The 17,643-nt window shown below is 37.8% G+C and overlaps 1 protein-coding gene across 3 annotated transcripts in view; it reads left to right on the top strand.

The window, feature by feature from the left end:
* Window positions 1-16,438, top strand: part of ADGB (androglobin) — a 114,090-nt gene extending 97,652 nt beyond the window's left edge. The window contains exons 30-35 of one of the 3 annotated variants that reach the window (XM_061471485.1): window positions 1,226-1,413; window positions 3,026-3,181; window positions 4,939-5,047; window positions 7,122-7,224; window positions 8,579-8,762; window positions 14,373-16,438. In XM_061471485.1, the coding sequence (XP_061327469.1) occupies window positions 1,226-1,413; window positions 3,026-3,181; window positions 4,939-5,047; window positions 7,122-7,224; window positions 8,579-8,762; window positions 14,373-14,519 (887 nt within the window). In that variant the 3' untranslated portion in view covers window positions 14,520-16,438. The other 2 variants (XM_061471484.1, XM_061471486.1) reach the window with 2 other exon arrangements.
* Window positions 16,439-17,643: the final 1,205 nt, after the last annotated feature.

Raw genomic sequence — 17,643 nt, forward strand, 5'->3', positions numbered from 1 at the left:
GTGTAGTTATATGTGTATTATGAATATGTTTCTATAATATTTACAATTTGATATATCCAGATAATTTTGGCCATGAGATTGCAGATCTGGTCCAAAGCTCATTAATCATGCAGCACAATGATTTGTCCTTAGTGGAAAGAAGTTAGAAAAGCATAGCATTAAGGGAAAGGTATCTTCTTATTATTATCAAATTGTAAAAGAGTCGCTCATTTCCTCTTTTTTTTCTAAGAGAAATCCCCTGTTTTACTGTATTGACTAAATCTATGTTTTCAGCATTTGTTTAACATTTCAAGCAGTATGAAGTTGGACGAAAATAGAGATTTCAGACTCAGATCTTTAATCTTTCTCATAGTGGTGTGGGTTCATTCCAGGTTGTCTCAGTTGACATATTCCTTATGCTGTTAAAGCTATACACTAATATAGCTTGCTTCATTTATTTATTTATTTATTTACTTGCTTTTTTACTTACTTGAGTATTATATGTAACAAGTGTTGTTAACAACTCCCCCCAGCTAAGACAGTGCAAAATAAGTGTCACAAATGTCAATTCTCACAATCTTTAATTCACATACATGGAATACATACAGCATATACATGTACAGATAAAATAATTAATACAAAATGTTCTCAGTTCTGAGAATGATAATTTTGAATTTCTTAAATATTCATCAAATCTCAAATATGGTTCTTTGCCTTAACTTCCTTAATTTCTGGTGGGGTGTACCTTCCCTTCTGCTCTTCACACTTTCAGATGTATAAGCATATGAGATAGTAAGTTTTTACCTATTTTGAGCTTTTGACCAGTCTAGTGCATAACACTGACAGAGATTGTATGAGACTATATAAAAGAAGTAAGAGTCAGACTGTGATCCTGTACACTGCCATCTTTGGACTGACCCAGGCACAAGGCAACAAATGCAGTGACAGGTATGCCGGAACCGTGGCAAACTCGCATTTAAGCCCTGGGTAAAGTGCTATTTAGGACAGATAAAGCTGTCACGATATATCCACCTTTAAAAGTTATTTTGTACCCATGCTCTTTCTTGGTCACACAACAAATGTTAGTGTAGTACTTCAAAGTGCCAACTAATTAACTGACTTCTCTTTGTCTTTCTGTATGGCTGTTTTGTGCTGTTATTCCACCCTGGATATTATACGGGGAAATATATTTATGGATGACAATGGATTCTCTAATTCATCATGCATCATAACCACATCTGAATAGTACGTGGGGAAAAGCATGAGGAGCACAGCTTTCCTCTAACGCTCAGTTTTTCTGATGTACATAAGTCTGCAAGTGCTCGTAAAACAACCAGAAAAACAAAAGATAAGGCATCTGAGAAGACAGAAAAAGAGAAGTCCAATAAGGAAAGAGGATCAATTCTACCTCTTGTTTCTCCACCTGAATCTCAGGTGAGAACAAAACCAAAAATTGCATTTGTTGAATGTGCCGTCATTGTACCAAGATCAGTATTACTAGCACTTCTAGCGTATCCCCTTTCATTTCTCTGTGCCCTGCTTTGCCACCTTTTTAGCTTTATACCCGAGATTGAACTACACATGTAAAAGACATGCATCCTGTGTTTAGAGATGTAATTGCATATTTCTTTGTTTATGTATAAAGCAGCTATTAATTGTTCTTTTTGTTGAGCTAATTTCAGTCTCTTCTGAAGGTTTATTAAATTCCATGAATTCACCATCTTCGTGTCCCATTAGTCCCCCACTGTAGCGGTTTTCAGGAGATGAAGTAGGTATTTCAACTATAGTCAGTTCCCATCTCATATGTCGCAGTTGCCATTAGCTTGCAGATATGCAGTGTTAGAAAAATTGTTACCTGCTTACAAATTCTTCTCACCTGTGGTGGGATAACCTGAGTGTTCTGTGCTTGACTGAAAGGCTACTGCCAGCCTGTATGCCTTAAAAGGAATAATTGACTTTATGGATTGCAAACAGATTAATGGAAGACAAAGGAGAAACTGACAGCTCCTCATTTAATGGTATTGCTTTTGCTGGGAATTTTGCTGTCTGATGGCAGGTAGTTCAAGAGGAGAGCATCTCCAAAGAGTTTTTCATGAGAAATCTCTACTGAATTGTTTTGTTGACTAAACCTACTGTTCAGCAAACTTCCCAATGATTCATACCCACACGTAGTTATATAGAGCTCCAGAATAGTGCCTGAGTGGCTGCAGTTGAGATTGTTGACCATAGAAATGCAATGTAGATTCAGGCTATGTCAGATTTCAGCTTCAGTTATGGGGTATACTAGGGGTTCTGGGGTGTTGGTTCTTGGGATTTCTTCAGGCTGCCACTAAAACAGATGCAGGTTTAGAGATGGGACTGCTTACAGATAAAGAAGATGCTCACTTTTAGTCTCAAATAAAAGCTAAACTCCTGTCTTTACCTCTATATCCTAGGCTTAAATCTTCTGCAGATGGTAGAATTTCCAGAAATATATGCAACACAATATCTTGTTCATTAGTCAAACAGCAGAATAGTCTCCTAGATTTCAGGCACTACTTGTACCCCACAGTTTTGGAGAAGCTATCGGTTAGGGTGATTTAGAGTTTGAGAAGTGACTGGGAAAATTCCTGATGCCTCATAAGACAGAGAGATGTATTTCTACACAAAAAGCCTAGTTAAGTATAATAAGACTTCTAGTAAAAAGCTTATGGGAGGAAAAATGAAAAGGCAGGAAAAAAAGGAAAAATGACAGGAAGATAAGATGAGAAAATCACTGCAAAATACCTTGTTCAAACAGAGTGTTCAGAAGAACTGGAAGTGTGGAGCATGCTGCATGAGAGTGGAGGGAAGCATGTAAACAAAATACCTCAAATTGCTTCTAGACATTGCCAAGTAATCTTTCTTTGGCAGCCACTGATTGTGTAGTAATGCATGTCAAAGTCTACCAATGGAAATGTGTATCAGTCGGGAGAATTACCAGGGTACGGAAACATACCTTCATCCTAAATAGTGGTGTTAGATGTATACTAATGAATATATTATGTTTATGATACTTCACTTTCAGCAAGCTGCTTCAAACAAACCACACTGGACTTTACGTCTAGTTAGTGAACAGAGAGAGGCAGACATTCTGGAGGTAAAGAAAGACACACAGCGAGCAGATGAGATCAAAGCCATGAAACAAGCATGGGAGTCTGCAGAGCCAGGAAGAGCTATCAAGGTAATATCAGAGTGCAGTCTTTGTAGTGATGTTTCTTCACAAGTTCCAGGAGCTGCTGTGGTGGTAGAGCAGCTGCCACAACAGAGACCTGACTTCATATGGCTGTCCTCTTCACCACTCTGTGGAAGACAGGAAATTTGACACAGCTTAAAGAATCAAAAGTGATTTTCATAGAATCATAGAATAGTTAGGGTTGGAAAGGACCTTAAGATCATCTAGTTCCAACCCCCCTGCCATGGGCAGGGACACCTCACACTAACCATATAACCCAAGGCCTCGTCCAACCTGGTCTTGAACACTGCCAGGGATGGAGCATTCACAACCCCTCTCGGCAACCTATTCCAGTGCCTCACCACCCTAACAGGAAAGAATTTCCTCCTTATATCCAATCTTGTGCATGAATTCTATACAGGAATCCAGACCATCTACTTTAGACTTCTGCAGATCACTGCGACTTTAGATTCTACCTTACAAAACAAAGTTTAACCTTAGAAATCCCACTACCTTTACGCAATCGCAAAGCTGCTACTTGTGAAGTGTTTAATGTTTAGCATGAACAGATTCTACTGAGACATACACTGTTGCAAACATGCCAGAAAGATTTATCTTGAAGAACTAACACTTGGCCATATCATCAGTCAAACCTTCCCTGCAGCCAGGATTCCCAAATGCATTCTGGGTTGCAGGTTACCCGTGAGTTTGTACATGGTGCTCTGTATGAACTCACTGTTTCGGAGAAGCAATACTAATTCAGGAGCTCCTAGGAGAAAATTGTATTTCCCTAAGAAGGTGCAATTGGTGAATGTTTTCTGACCCTGCACTCAGCTTTTCAGGGTTTTGTTTTTTTTTTTGTTTGGTTGGGGTTTTTTTGATGGGTGGTTTATTTGGTTGTTGGGGTTTTTTGTTGTTGTTGCATTTTGGTTTGGTTGTTTTTTTTTTGGGAGGGAGTGGTTTGTTGGGGTTTTTTATTTAATCCAAAAATTATTTTAAACTGCCTAAAGATCAGTGTTTTTTCAGTATTCCACTGTATGATGATCTTCAGTATAAGTAAAGTATTCAACTTCTCAGGACTAATTCAATGGGAACTGTAACATCATTTCTGATTCCAGCCCCAGGCAGAGTTGGATACTGCATTCTGGTGTTATTAGGTTTATTACTGACAGCATCATTTCCTCATTTGAGATGTGTACTAAATATAGCCAGTACGCATGAAGCATTCAAAGTGTACTCCCTACTTTTCATTTTACTGAAGTACCATCTCACAATGCTTTATTTAGGGGTTCTTATTCATATACGCATTACACACTTGATAGAAATTAAAGATGAACTTTTAAGTACTAATGCTAATTTATTTCTCCTCTACTCAACACATTAAAACTAAACAAATAAAGGTTCCAAAATGTTACTAGAAAAATTGGATGCTTAATATTGACAGGTTATTATTTCAGAAAAAAAAATAAAAATCTATTGGAGATGTGGCTTGAATATGTCTCTGACATGAAATGTGGTCCTCTTATGTATACGCTTTTTTCACCCCAGTGGTTCATTAATAGTATTCCTGTTGTTAGAAGTGATATTTTCATAGATCAATGAAATATACTCACCAGTAATATGAAGTAGCATCATAACTCTAATGCAATGGATTTGAAGATTTACTGTCTTATTAACTACTTACAGATTTCTACTTTTGAGAATTCTTTAGAATTTAAAGTATTCAATAGAAGCTTTCTTATCTGGATTAAAACTTTGTTCTCTAGGCTTTTCAGGAACGCATGCGGTTTATTAATAAGTTTGCTGTGGGTTGTTCAGAGGAGCCCACAGATGGGACTGAGACTGCCAGTATAACACCTAGTTCAGGAGAAAGAGGTAAGGGTACAACTTTCTGTCAAGCAGGTCTTTGATTCATCATGTTCATCACATCTAGCTCCTTAGAAATGACTTCTGCATTAAATACTGATAGTAAGTGGATAGAACAGCCCCGATAAAAAGTGTCCAAATGCATAATGGCATGCTTAGTCACTTATCTTTTTCATCCTTTTTGTTTTAATTGTTGCATTGTTCTATTTTCAGACACAGATACAGCTTCACAGTTCTTGGAGGCTGCTAAGTTATCCTTAAGCAAACTTTATGCAGTCCTTCTGTACTAGAATTCTAACCCTAAAATAACCTGAAATTTTGGGAAGTTCACTGGAAAATACCTACTCCCTCAACTCCAAGTTTGTTACCAGATGTCATTAATGTAGAAATATTAAAAAATTGTTTAGGAGCTGACATAGCATGTCAGTAAGACACTAGTACTTCTAATGGGTGTATTTGTTGTTAATGCTTGTGGAAACTGTTTATAGACAGTGTCTGGAAGTGAGGTGTCAAAATGTGCATACTGAGTAGCATCAGTTTCCTGGCAGCTTCCCTGTGTGTTGCCTAATTTTATTTAATGGTTACAGCTTCTATGCAGTCTCTTTTTATATTCTGTGGCAATTACTGGACTCTGATGAAAATCTGCACTGGGTGCAAAGCTGCTTGTTGTTTCTGTTCTTCTGAGGATAATGCAGAGATCAGGCCATCACAAAAAGGAAAGTATAGTACCCCGTCTGATTGTGACAGTATCTGGTTATGGCTCCAGTACATGGAACTAGAACCTGTGACCAGTACATAATTTGTTGAGATTGATATTACTATGATTAATATTAATACTGTGATTAATATTCTTAAGATTAGTATTACTGTGAGGGTGGTGAGGCACTGGAATATTTTGCCCAGGGGGGTTGTGAACGGTCCATCCTTGGCAGTGTTCAAGGCCAGGTTGCATAGAGTCTTGGGTGACATGACATGGTTTAGTGTGAGGTGTCCCTGGCCAAGGCAGGGGGATTAGAACTAGAGAATCTTAAGGTCCTTTCCAGTCCTAACTAATCTATGATTTTATAATATTTTGCCAGTCGGGTAAGTAATCCGTCTGGAAATGTTTCAGAAGTTAAAGTAGAACTAATCCTCACCTTAGACAAGCACATCATTAGTTACTTTTCGCATTCCAAAGGAACTTAAAGAAGTACCATTTCCTCTAAGTTAATGGGTAAGGACTTCAGTCATAGACAGTAAATATACAGACAGTAATTTCTTTTAATTCTCAAAAACCTGTTTTTCCTATTTTTTTGTGAGAAAATTGCAGTAATATTTTTCAATGTTTCAATTGATTACTACTGTAAGTAGTATAATAAGAGAGTTTTTATGGAAACAAACTACTGCAGTCACCATTAAATCTCATCACATTTCACAAGCATTTTCAGCACATCCACATGAACAGAAAGATGGAAACATTGGAATAATCACAGTATAGCATCATGCTTAATACCAGATGTGTCATCTTACTGTGAGAATGCTACATTAAAGCATAACACGGTTACTGTCTGTGTGGTTAAAGAAATTCTAAGACTTCAGAATGACAATTTTAGGTTGTCATGGGACCTTTTTTTCTTTAGACTGGTATTTCCTAAGATAAATCTCTGCCAAAAGGGAATATAATTTTTTTAAACTATAGCCAGAGCTGAACAATCAGATTTGAGTGTGTGTGTTTTGGTTCTTTGGTGGTTTGGTTTTGTTTGTTTTTTTTTTAAATAAAAGAATTCCTTGCTGATTAGAAGTTATTCTTATATTCTTTAGACACTTGAAATTGATTGTTCTTGCTTAGATTTACAAACCTTCTTGAGTACTGTGGATTTTGCTAAAATATACATATTAATTTCATTCTAGCATATGCGGGTTTTTTGCAGCGTCCTTGATTCTATCATGACTGTTCAAAGTAAAAAGGCAGAAATATTATATCATCTCCAAGCCATATTCTCATGTAATAATGCATTTTGCTGAGCCAAAAGAATTAATTTAGGTGGAGCCTCCTATCATAACTGAATAACCAGTTTAATCTGTTTAATCTGTTCCGTTGTAGATTCTGTTGCCACAGGAATGCAAGCATCACAGGCTGATACTGACTCAAGCTTACAGATGCAGCAAAACAAATGGAAGCCTATAGACCTTAGTCCTTACATAAGGTAAACTGCAGCAAGAACAATTAACTCCCAGTGAAATACTAAAATGAAAGACTGGCTAAAGATTTTCATATGTAGACATTACTAAATGCAATATATTTTATGCACGTGTATCCTATCTGTAATTGGATGCAGAATAATAGATGTGAATTTAGACTTTATCCTTCTCGTTTCATTGAAGTAAGCTACAATTCTATCACACGCGTGTTAAAGTTGCTGTGAAAATCCTGGCCCACGTTTTACCTGCCCTTTATGTTGTTTACACAAAATCACTCACTTGTGAATGCGGAAGTGTAGATGGCATCAAGATACAGCTTTCAGCTTTGATTTCCTGGCATGGATGTGTTTTAAAATCAGTGCTTTCCTACATCAATTTATGATTATGTCCTTTCCTTAAAGTAACACAGGTCAAAGGTGCTGAATCATTGCACTGCATGTAATGAGTATGTGACATGAAAATTTGAAGAAAATGCATGTGCAGGCAAATACGTTAATTTCAGTGGTCATCTTGAAAGAAGCGCATATGAAGGTTGCCAGGATGTGATATTAGATTCAAATAATATATTTGACCAATGAAGTTCAGTTAATAATAGCTAATACCTGAAATAATTATATTAATTTATTCAAAAAACTGCTATTTATTACTTGTGTTGATGTAAACTTGCCTAGCTCATAAACATGCAGTTGCATGTTTGCTGTGCTGTAGGTAGAACCAGTTCAGTTTAAGTTCATTTGTATTCAATGTGGCATTTATGCAGCTCATTGATTTTCAACAGACCTTAGAGCGTGATGAAAAATCTCCAAATTTAATTTTAAATTGAACAGGAAACTGAAGTGAATAACATTAAAACAGAAGAAAATATGGCAAAATATTTCCATAGGCTTGAGTCTTGTAAGCATTTCATTTGTCTTCAACTCCTTGACTTTTACACTAGTCATTTAAGTCAAACTATAAAAATATGCTATCTACTTAGCTGCCATTATGCCATGGCAAAAAAGAAAAATCAAAATACATTTGTCTCAATGCTGAATTTTAATATCAAAATCTTCTGGTAATATATTTCTTGCAAATTAAAAATAAGGGTCACATGTAGGAGTTTTTCATATGCTCAAAGGTGAGGATGATTTTACAAATATTTTTAAAGTAGGCATTCAAGTATAAGACCTGGCCTCAGAATGTACTTGCTCATCAGTGTTATATATATAAGCAGAGAAAGTGTGACTCCTTAACCATGTCTAACCATACACTGGTGACATTGCAGTATATAAACTAAATATATGCATAAGGTGTTAAGCAAAATATACACCACCCATACCTGTACGTGAAATGAGACAAATATCTTTGTATTTCCTTCAGAAAAACAATGGCAAAGCCTGTGCTAAGAAATGAGTTTATCATTCAACAGCAAGAGATAAGTAAAGCAGAAAAAATCAAGCATTTTAAGGAGCTTCGAGAGCTGGCTTTGGAACAAAGAAAACAAGAACAAAATGACAGAACTCTGCTGAAGAAAAATATACTTGAAATGTATGAGAACCTGCAGGTAGGTTTTCAAGATTAATCTCAAGTAACTATTACTGTGACATCCACCACTAGTGTGAATATCTTGATGAACCATTCTCAAGATTTTTGTATTCAGTACCAGTAATGAGAAACAGTGAACATGCTTGAAATGTTGCTTGGGCAAAGGTGAAAACTAAAGGTTCTAGGGGAAAAAAAAAATAGTACTGTAAAACTTCCTTAATATGATCTTCTTAGTACTTTCTTGATACAGCTCTTTGCAAAAACACTATTTAAGAATATTACCATAAATGGACAATTATAAATGGAAATAAATTAGGCATTTGACATACATGACCAGATGCATATTAGATAAAGCATCTTTGGTTTGGCTATTTTTTTGGTTATAGAATTGTATAAAATGTTTTGGAAAGTAATAGAGAACAAGTTAATTTACATAGGAGGCTGAGCTGATCCTAATGCATCTTACAGCAAAGTTAGAGAGTGGAGTTTTCTTGGAATATGCATGATGCCAGCAAACAAAAATATGGAATAATTAACTAAAAAAAAAGTTGATAAATAATAAATTTGGTAATAATAAATTAGTATAGGATCCATTCTTAGGATTAACTCAGGCGATGTATTGCACATGAAATCAGTACAAATATCTTAACAAAATCAGATTTACCCTTGATTGTCAGCAGGAACAAAATGATTCTTACACAGTGGTGATACAATGACCATCAGCAATCGGTTGGATTAAGAGCTCTTAAAACAGGATAAGAGACAGTAAAAATAATTTTACATCAAATCAATCTAACTACAGAAGTCGCTCGAAAACATATCCTTAACAAGTTCCCAGACAGTCTGATTTATATTACTTAACTACAAGTCTGCAAGGAGCCACAGTTCTCTAACAGTGACTGATTGATCTCAATAGGAATGCATATCCAGGTTTTCAGATGCTGCTATGATTTTGGGTGACTAACATAATCACATATTAGAAGCACAAATTTTTATTGAGTAGTTTCTAGTCTCCTAGAAAGTATACCCATTAAAGGTGTTTCACAGTACAAACTTAAAATTAGTTACTTGTGAATATGCATACTGTGCTCATTAGCACTTGTACGTTTTTTATCATCCTTAGACCACAGAGAACTCTATAAAGATAACCAGGTTTTCCCATTTTCCAGGATGGAAATGTGAAGGAAGAAGTTTTCAGAAGTATCCAAGTCCCACTTGCCCAAAGTCTCATTGACAGTCAATGTGATTTTAGCTCCTTTAGTCCCTTAAAAGACTGGAACTTCTTAGCTATTTAGGCATTTCTGAAAACAAGTTTTTAAGAGACGTGTTTAAAATAAAAAAGCAAGCCAGTAACTGAAGAGGGACTAGACCCAGATAGGTACCTAATCTGTTGCCTATCCTCCTTTCACACAATTAGCTTATTATGTCAGCAATTTTTAAAATATTTTAATGAATTTTCTCCTTCATGTTGAAAAGACTGACATACAGCAGTGTCACTGTGACAAATCAATAGAAATACACATGAAAATAAAAGGGGAGATGTACTCCCTGTACTTACAGAGTTCCAAAGAGAAACACAACAGGAAGAATGCAGTTATTAGTGAGGAAACCAAGATTCATGTACTTGGGGGGTATTGCTGTTTGTTTTTGGCTAGGCATCCTTAGATGAAGGACGGGACAGAATTCGCAACATTCGGGAAGCGTACCGCAATGAGCTGCTAGAGGCTGAGCGCAGAAAACAAGAAGAGCTGGAAGCTCAGGAAGCAGCCCTGCAAGCAGAGCAAGATGTACTCAAAAAAAAGCACAAAAAAAATACAGGGAAAAAGAAGTAGTTGCTACTTAAATGTATTAAATAATTCAGGAAAGAAAGTTTATATGCAAAGTTGAGAAATAATGTTATTTTCCAGTATTTTTGTCAACTATATCACATTTTATCTCTTTGACTAGTGCTAGTGAAAAAATTGATCTAGTATTATTCTTTTTGACAAAGTGTTCAGTAATTTACTTCTCATAAATGTACTCACTACTATTAGAGTTTGTATGTTTTACTGGAATAAAATTTTGCGGCAGAAATTCATATTCCATTCAGATTCTTCTCCCAAAATCCGTGTCTCTCGTCTTTTTCCAGTCAAAACAGAACCACTCAAGAATTAATCAGAGTTGAAACAGTGAATGTAACCTGTAAGTTTTGAAGCCATTTAACTTGGCAGAAACATGAGCTCTTTAAGAGGATGACAGTTTATGAAGTTTGTAATAATTAAATAGTGGCATACCACATTTTTCATATGTGGGCATTGGAAGGCTTCCCAAAGCCTGGTTCTGTAGGCACTCACAAGCCTTTTGTGTACTATAATGTTTTTCCCTTTCATCCTTCTCCTGAGTGTTTTTGAATCTCACAGTAACTCTGCAACGGCAAACTCATAGCACAGCCTTCAAGGCTTGTTGAATACGCCTTAAAACCCTATTACTCTTTGTTTATCTTTCCTAAGTTATGTTTTGCCATGGTGGCTTTGCTCAAAGGCATTACAACAGACCCTTGGTTCCTAGACCTTCGATTTGAATTTAAAAATGTTTCTTAAAGGTAGAACCAGTGTGTGAATGAAATTCTTGCTTCTCTAAGCATAGAATTCTTATGTATTTGGGGTATAGTAATCAAACACACAAAAATATATGCATTCATACTCACTAGCTAGCACTCTGTACTAGGAGACAATTGGCAAAAGTCTTACAGTGATGAAAACTATCTCCAGACCAGGCAGTCACAAGCAGAAGCTTGGGAATTTAGACTGCTTACATATTGTATACATTCAGTGTGTCCAGTGTGTCCAAAACCATTTCATTATCTAGGCAACATGAGAAACCAGGATACTCACCTATTTGATGCAAATCACAGAAATGTTACCCTTTGCATTCTGGCTGCTGACACTGGCTGGCCAGTGCATTTGAAACTAGCTTTTCTTCTGCACCTTAATGACATACCAGATGTTTTCCTTCTGCTGGTTTTGCTCACCTCTGTTTTGTCAGTATGTTGCTGCCTGGCTTGAACTTCACTCACTCCTCTATCTATTCTGTGGTGTCTGTTCTTTGTACATCACCACACCTACACACCTCCTGTGGTGCCTCTGCCTCCATTTGGCCTCCTTCCTTGCACACAACATAAGCTAAATTAACTGAGCTATTGTGTTTGAAAAGTACAAACTGAAGCCAGAGTCCTACAACTGCACTGGTAATTTTTATTTCAAAAAGTAGGAGCTAAGTTTTGCTTTGACCCATATAGGCGGCAAATAAGAAGTCTGTCAGTCTTGTGCTATAATTGCTCTGACTTTGTCCTCTCTATTTTGGATATGGGCTCTACTGCTTCATAATATTCCATCTTGTTTCCATGGCAACAGCACGTGTTAGTTGTCTTCTTATGTGAATCTCTAATGAGCTTCTGTAGTAGTTGAAGTTCTGTTCTTGATGTCACTGCAAGCACTATAATGACATTCTGTTGTAAAAATCAATCCAATTCCAAAAGCCAGCATAATTGACATCTAAATGTCAGAAATACAGCTAATAACCTGCATGATCACAACCCATCCCCATATGTAATCAACTCAGACACAGTGTACTTGGATTCATATTATCAAATCTAGTTCTCATATTATACACAATTCTAAGTTTCATAGTTTTCTCATTTTAAGATTTAGTAGGGGCATAAGAACAAGCTTGAAATTATGTGCTTTCTTATTCAGTAAAGAACTTCAGCAAAGGACTGAAATGGGGGTCAAGCTCTTTATAGAACAAAAGAGAACAGATAGGGAAAGGTTTTCTGAGTCAAGAGATAATTGCTTGATCTTCTAAGATGATAGTTGGTTTGGAGGTGCAATAGAGGGATGGCTGTGCATCAAAGCATACTTTACCAGGTATCTGGTGCTTAAAGTCACAGAAGAGAGGCTTTGGATTTGGGGGAGTGGAAGCAGGGTTGAACAGTTGCCTTCTAACATTTCTTATAGAAAATCATCCCTGAGAAAGTTTTCAGTCACGTATACAGCCTCTAATTTTTGTTCATGGAAAAACTCTGTATATGAAGAGCAGCACAGATAGCTCTGTCGATCTCTAAATTATGCCATTTAGTAGTCTTGTGACTTGGACAGTTGCATACTTATCCCCTGAAATGCATAGTCTTACTCCAGAAGAAGAATGTTGCAATTTCTGTGCAAAAATGAAGAGGATGGGTTACTCCAACAGCTCAAAAATCCTGATCTGTCTCTTGCAAATGTTGTGTGCTTTTTGCAGAACCAGTCTACAATACTCTGGTAGTAATTTGTGTTTGTGTGATTCCCCGCATCTTAAGTACCTCCAATTCGTATACATATACAAATGTACATATACAGCTCATACACAATTCCAATCTCTGCATTTAAAATGCTATTGAACAGTCTCTTAGTATGTGATCATTGCTAACGACTTGCACAAAAAGCAGCAGTTTCAGAAAGCAGCAGAGCAGCACATGAGGCAAGCCTGGCTTTCTTCCTGTGGACCACCTATGCAGTTTGAGAGACTGAGCTCAGAGCTTAGGGCACTACAGGAAATACTTTACAATTACACTTTGTGATTGGCTGAAATTTTAAATAAAGATTTAGAGATTCTTTAGAGCAGGGGGGCATCTCTCAGAGCATCTTTAAGGCTGAGCTGCATTCTGTAGTGGTAAAACAAAAATCACTTGGTTACTGTATTGATTCTTGATACTCATTTCTCTTTCATATGAGGTATAATCAGTTATAAAAAGGGAAATGTCAGTGTTCAGGAAAAGTTTTGCAAAGTTTTGATGGAAACTGCAAATGCCAAAGGAAAATCAAAACTTGAGCACATTAAGACTGCATTATGAGTAATCCCTAAAGAATTTCTCAGAGTTTGCTTTCTTTACTTCTGCATTTTAGGAAAAAATGGTAGTATTCAACAAGCAGTGCAGGTACCTGAGAGAGAAATTAAGTCTTTTACTTGATAATTCAGTTTAATGGGGATTAACTCTGTGAAAAGTTAATCGCTTCAAATAATTCTTTGTAGGTATGTTCTGCCAAGCTTTAGCGATTTTTCACTGCTTGATCCTTTTCTTTTGACCAACCATTATGAACTAGAAAAGATCTTTTTCATTAAAATACATATCTAAAGTTACTTTTTAATGCAAGTCGCTTCATTAATCTTCAAATGACTTGTCCCATCTGCTTTGCTTTAATTTGGCTGGCATTTACACAATGAGTTACAGACCAAAAACCAGATCAAGCCCGTTCCAGGATGCCTTGCTGCTGAGACAAGCAATGTGCTGTGAAATCAGGCTCAGTACTGAGCTGCCAGTCTGCTCACCCCAGCAATGTGCAATTTACCAGCTCTGTCATTTTAATTCAAGGGAGAGACACAGCATTTATGCACATGCACAGCATTTCCCCTCCAAAAGGCAAGAAAAGTGTCTACATATTTTGTCTGGCAGAAAACATAAGAGAACAGCTTTGCATAATCACATAGCAGTTTGCAGAATGAAATCTCACATTCAGAGCCCTTTTTTCTCTCATTCATTTCTTGAATCTGCCCTAATAGATTCAATATCCAGGTAATGTTTCAGTAACTTAAATATCCTTGTAACTTGCAGAGAAACAAGATGATGTTGTCCTCCATCCCGAAGGATGACAGACAGGAAAGAATCAGAGATTCAACTAGGTTAGAAAAGACCTTCAAGATCATCAAATCCAACCTTTACCCCAGGACTGCCAAGACCACCACTAAACCACATCACTAAGGGCCTCATCTACATGGGTTTTGAACGCTTCCAGGGATGGTGACTCCACCACTTCCCTGGTCAGCCTGTTCCAATGCCTGATCATCATTTTGGTGAAGAAATTTTTCCTAATATCCAGACTAAACTTCCCCTGGTGCAGCTTGAGGCCATTACCTCTTGTCCTGTTGCTTGTTACTTGGGAGAAGATTCCAGCCACCTCCTTTCTCCATCCTCCTTTCAGGTAGTTGTTGAGAGCAGTAAGACCTCCCCTGAGCCTTCTCTTTTCCAGCCTAAAAAACCCCAGTTCCCTCAGTTGTTCCTCACAGGATGTGTGCTCTAGAGCATTCACCCACTTTGTTGCCCTCCTCTGAACACAGTCCAGCACCTCAGTATCTCTCTTGTAATGAGGGGCAAATAGAAAATCAGGGAAGGAACTAGTCTGCATCGTATGAAGTGAGACAATAGCATAAAAGCAAGGTGTTTTGAAGATGCTATTAGCCAAAATCAGGGAAGAAGAGATGGGGTGGTCAGGTAGGACTCAGGACCTTTAATTTCTGTGTCAGTAAGAATGTGGGTAGGGACAGTAGTCCAGGGATAGTCAGGCTAATCTGAGAATGGGGTAACATACAAATGTGAGCAAGATGTGTCACTTTGGGCCAGGTCTGAGTGCATACTCCTCTCTGAAACCTGGGTTCCTCTGCCTAACATGTGGACTTCTCCCTAAGGGCAAGTACCAAAATGTTCACTTTTCAGGGGCACATAAGATGTGTTTGCTTTACACATGGTAACCCAGTGGGTGCAGCACAACCCACGGAAAGCAACAGCCAGGCTTCTGTACCTGAGAGAGCTGAAGTGGATGCTGTCGGTCTGTGACCCACCTAGCAGGACATCACAGACATCCTTCCCTGCTACCCTTGAGTTGGGACCACTGTGCCATTCTCACAAGACCAAATACAGAGCACAGCAAGACAGCCTGACTCTGTGTATAAGCCAACCCATTGCAAAGCTGGAACATGTGAGGAGGGATACAGCAGCTGCACTTCCAGGAATGCTGGTAAGGCTTAACTTGCTAGTAAGTCACATAAATGAAGTGTCTGACTAAAGAGACCACTGTTCTGTGGCCTAGAGTGTCCTAGACTTAATTTCCATTCCATGGCTGAACACTCTACAACTGGCAGAAACCAGACAACATTAGCTATTGCCATGGTACAGAGGCAGTCAAAGCACTCAGCTGTAGCATGGCTAGGAGGAACCAGAAGTAATTCCTAAAATCCTAGGATGGTTTGGGTTGGAAGGGACCTGAAAGACAACGTACAGAAAGCAGGAAGTGCCAAAAGGGACACAAAGGGGCAGTGAAAAATTCAAAATCCATCCATCCTCTTCTCTACTCTGCCATGCCAGAGACCACAACACACAACTCTTCCCCTTCAGCCCCCCTGCACTACAGAGAAACCTTGAGTTGGCTCTGGAGACAGCTGTTGGCTGAAGGTAGAATCATAGACCTAGAAATGTAGGAAAGACTAAAGCTGCTCCACTCCCAGCCATCTACATAGACAAAGGGAAGAAAACGTGTTAGAGGGTTTTATGTATCTTTCTCCAGTTCCCAGGAGTCATATTTTTATGGAATAAGAGACCAAAAATTAGTCACAAGTGCCTAAAGCAATGCTTGTACTTTTCTCTCTCATGCCACAGAAATGGCATGAGGTGATGTGGGATTCAGCTTATAAAGGAACAAGATGCTGCTTCCTCTCACCTTGTCCTTGCTCGTTGGAGAATGAGTCTCACAGCACTTCGCTCCCATTATCAAAAGCCGTTATCATTAGGAGAACAAGGGAATGTTTGTCTGTTGTTCCAGTGCAAAAGGTAGGTTTCCCAAAAGCACATTTCTCAGACTTGTTTAAGTAGTTTTCACCTAAACTATTCAGTGTTAACAGTGCCAAAGACTTCATTGGCATCTTAGATTTTTTTGAGTGTTTTCTTTTTTTTCTCCCAAATGTATTAGTGGCTTAACACATTGCAGCTGCGATGTTGTAGATGCAAACTGTTTCGATAATTGATGCTCTGAAATACCATTTATGCATAGACTGAGATATTCAAGTGAGTTTGAGTTTGAATGTTTGAGTTGTTTGTCTGTACCCATATCTGCTTTCTCCTAAAGGCTGATTTATTCCCTGCAAAACAAAATAAACAAAAAAAAAACCTGAAAACCTGGCTAAGACAGTAAGAATGTATTTCCCTCTTATTTGCTGATTGGGTGCACAGAAAAGCATGTCAAAGTGAGATTTTGTTCTATTTTCTGTCTTCTCACTGACCTTAGCAAGAGCTAGAGGTCTATTATTTTCTCCACATATCTATCAGCAGATGTGTGCTGAGTATATCATCTATATAATTTAACACACAGTCAGCACTGGTACAACAGTGCCAGCATGCAGTGCAGAATAATTGCAAATCAGGTGCAAGATGTTTTATAAGACAGAATCCCTGCCCAGTGAATTTCAGCTGGAATTTTGCTGGAGGCCAGGATTTCACCAGCTGGATACACAGGTAAGACAGCACCCTTGACAGGCCAGTAAAGTACTTTGCTTCCAGATGCAACAGGACCCAGAGTCTCCTCGTTCCATTCTTTTTCACGGGTTCCACTGGATTCGTTGCTGCTTTCAAACTGTCACCCTGTGGCTAGATGTGGAAGCAATACGGATAAAACTGGAAGTGACTTTAAACTCAAACCTACAGAAAGGTTGTGCCACAGTCATTTTTTGTGTCAAAGGTAGTACAGGTTCTATGGAGGCAATGCAGAACACTGGACAGCCAAATCTGGAGGCTGAGTCATTCAGTCACTTTTAAAAATTCATAATGATGGTTGTTGCCTGGAGGAATTTCTAAAATGAGATTTGAATTGTGTCAGTGCCAACAGGTAATGTACGCTGTGAATAAGGTAATTAAGAGAGTATTTAGCTTACTAAATGGCCCATAAATTTCTGGGTAGTCCTGATGCTGCTGTTTTCTCCTGTAAAAATCTAAAATGTTATAGTTATTGAAAAGAAAATAGTGACAGGTTTGTAGTCATTCTGAGGCATCTCACACCCTCTACCTATATTGTTATTTCCAAGTCTCATGAAAATACAAACAAGGCAAACACCTTGAG

This window comes from Pezoporus flaviventris, unplaced genomic scaffold (genome assembly GCF_033815535.1).
Source record: "Pezoporus flaviventris isolate CSIRO_AGI_PZ_B2104156 unplaced genomic scaffold, CSIRO_AGI_Pfla_v1 ptg000066l, whole genome shotgun sequence".
Lineage (NCBI taxonomy): Eukaryota > Metazoa > Chordata > Aves > Psittaciformes > Psittacidae > Pezoporus > Pezoporus flaviventris.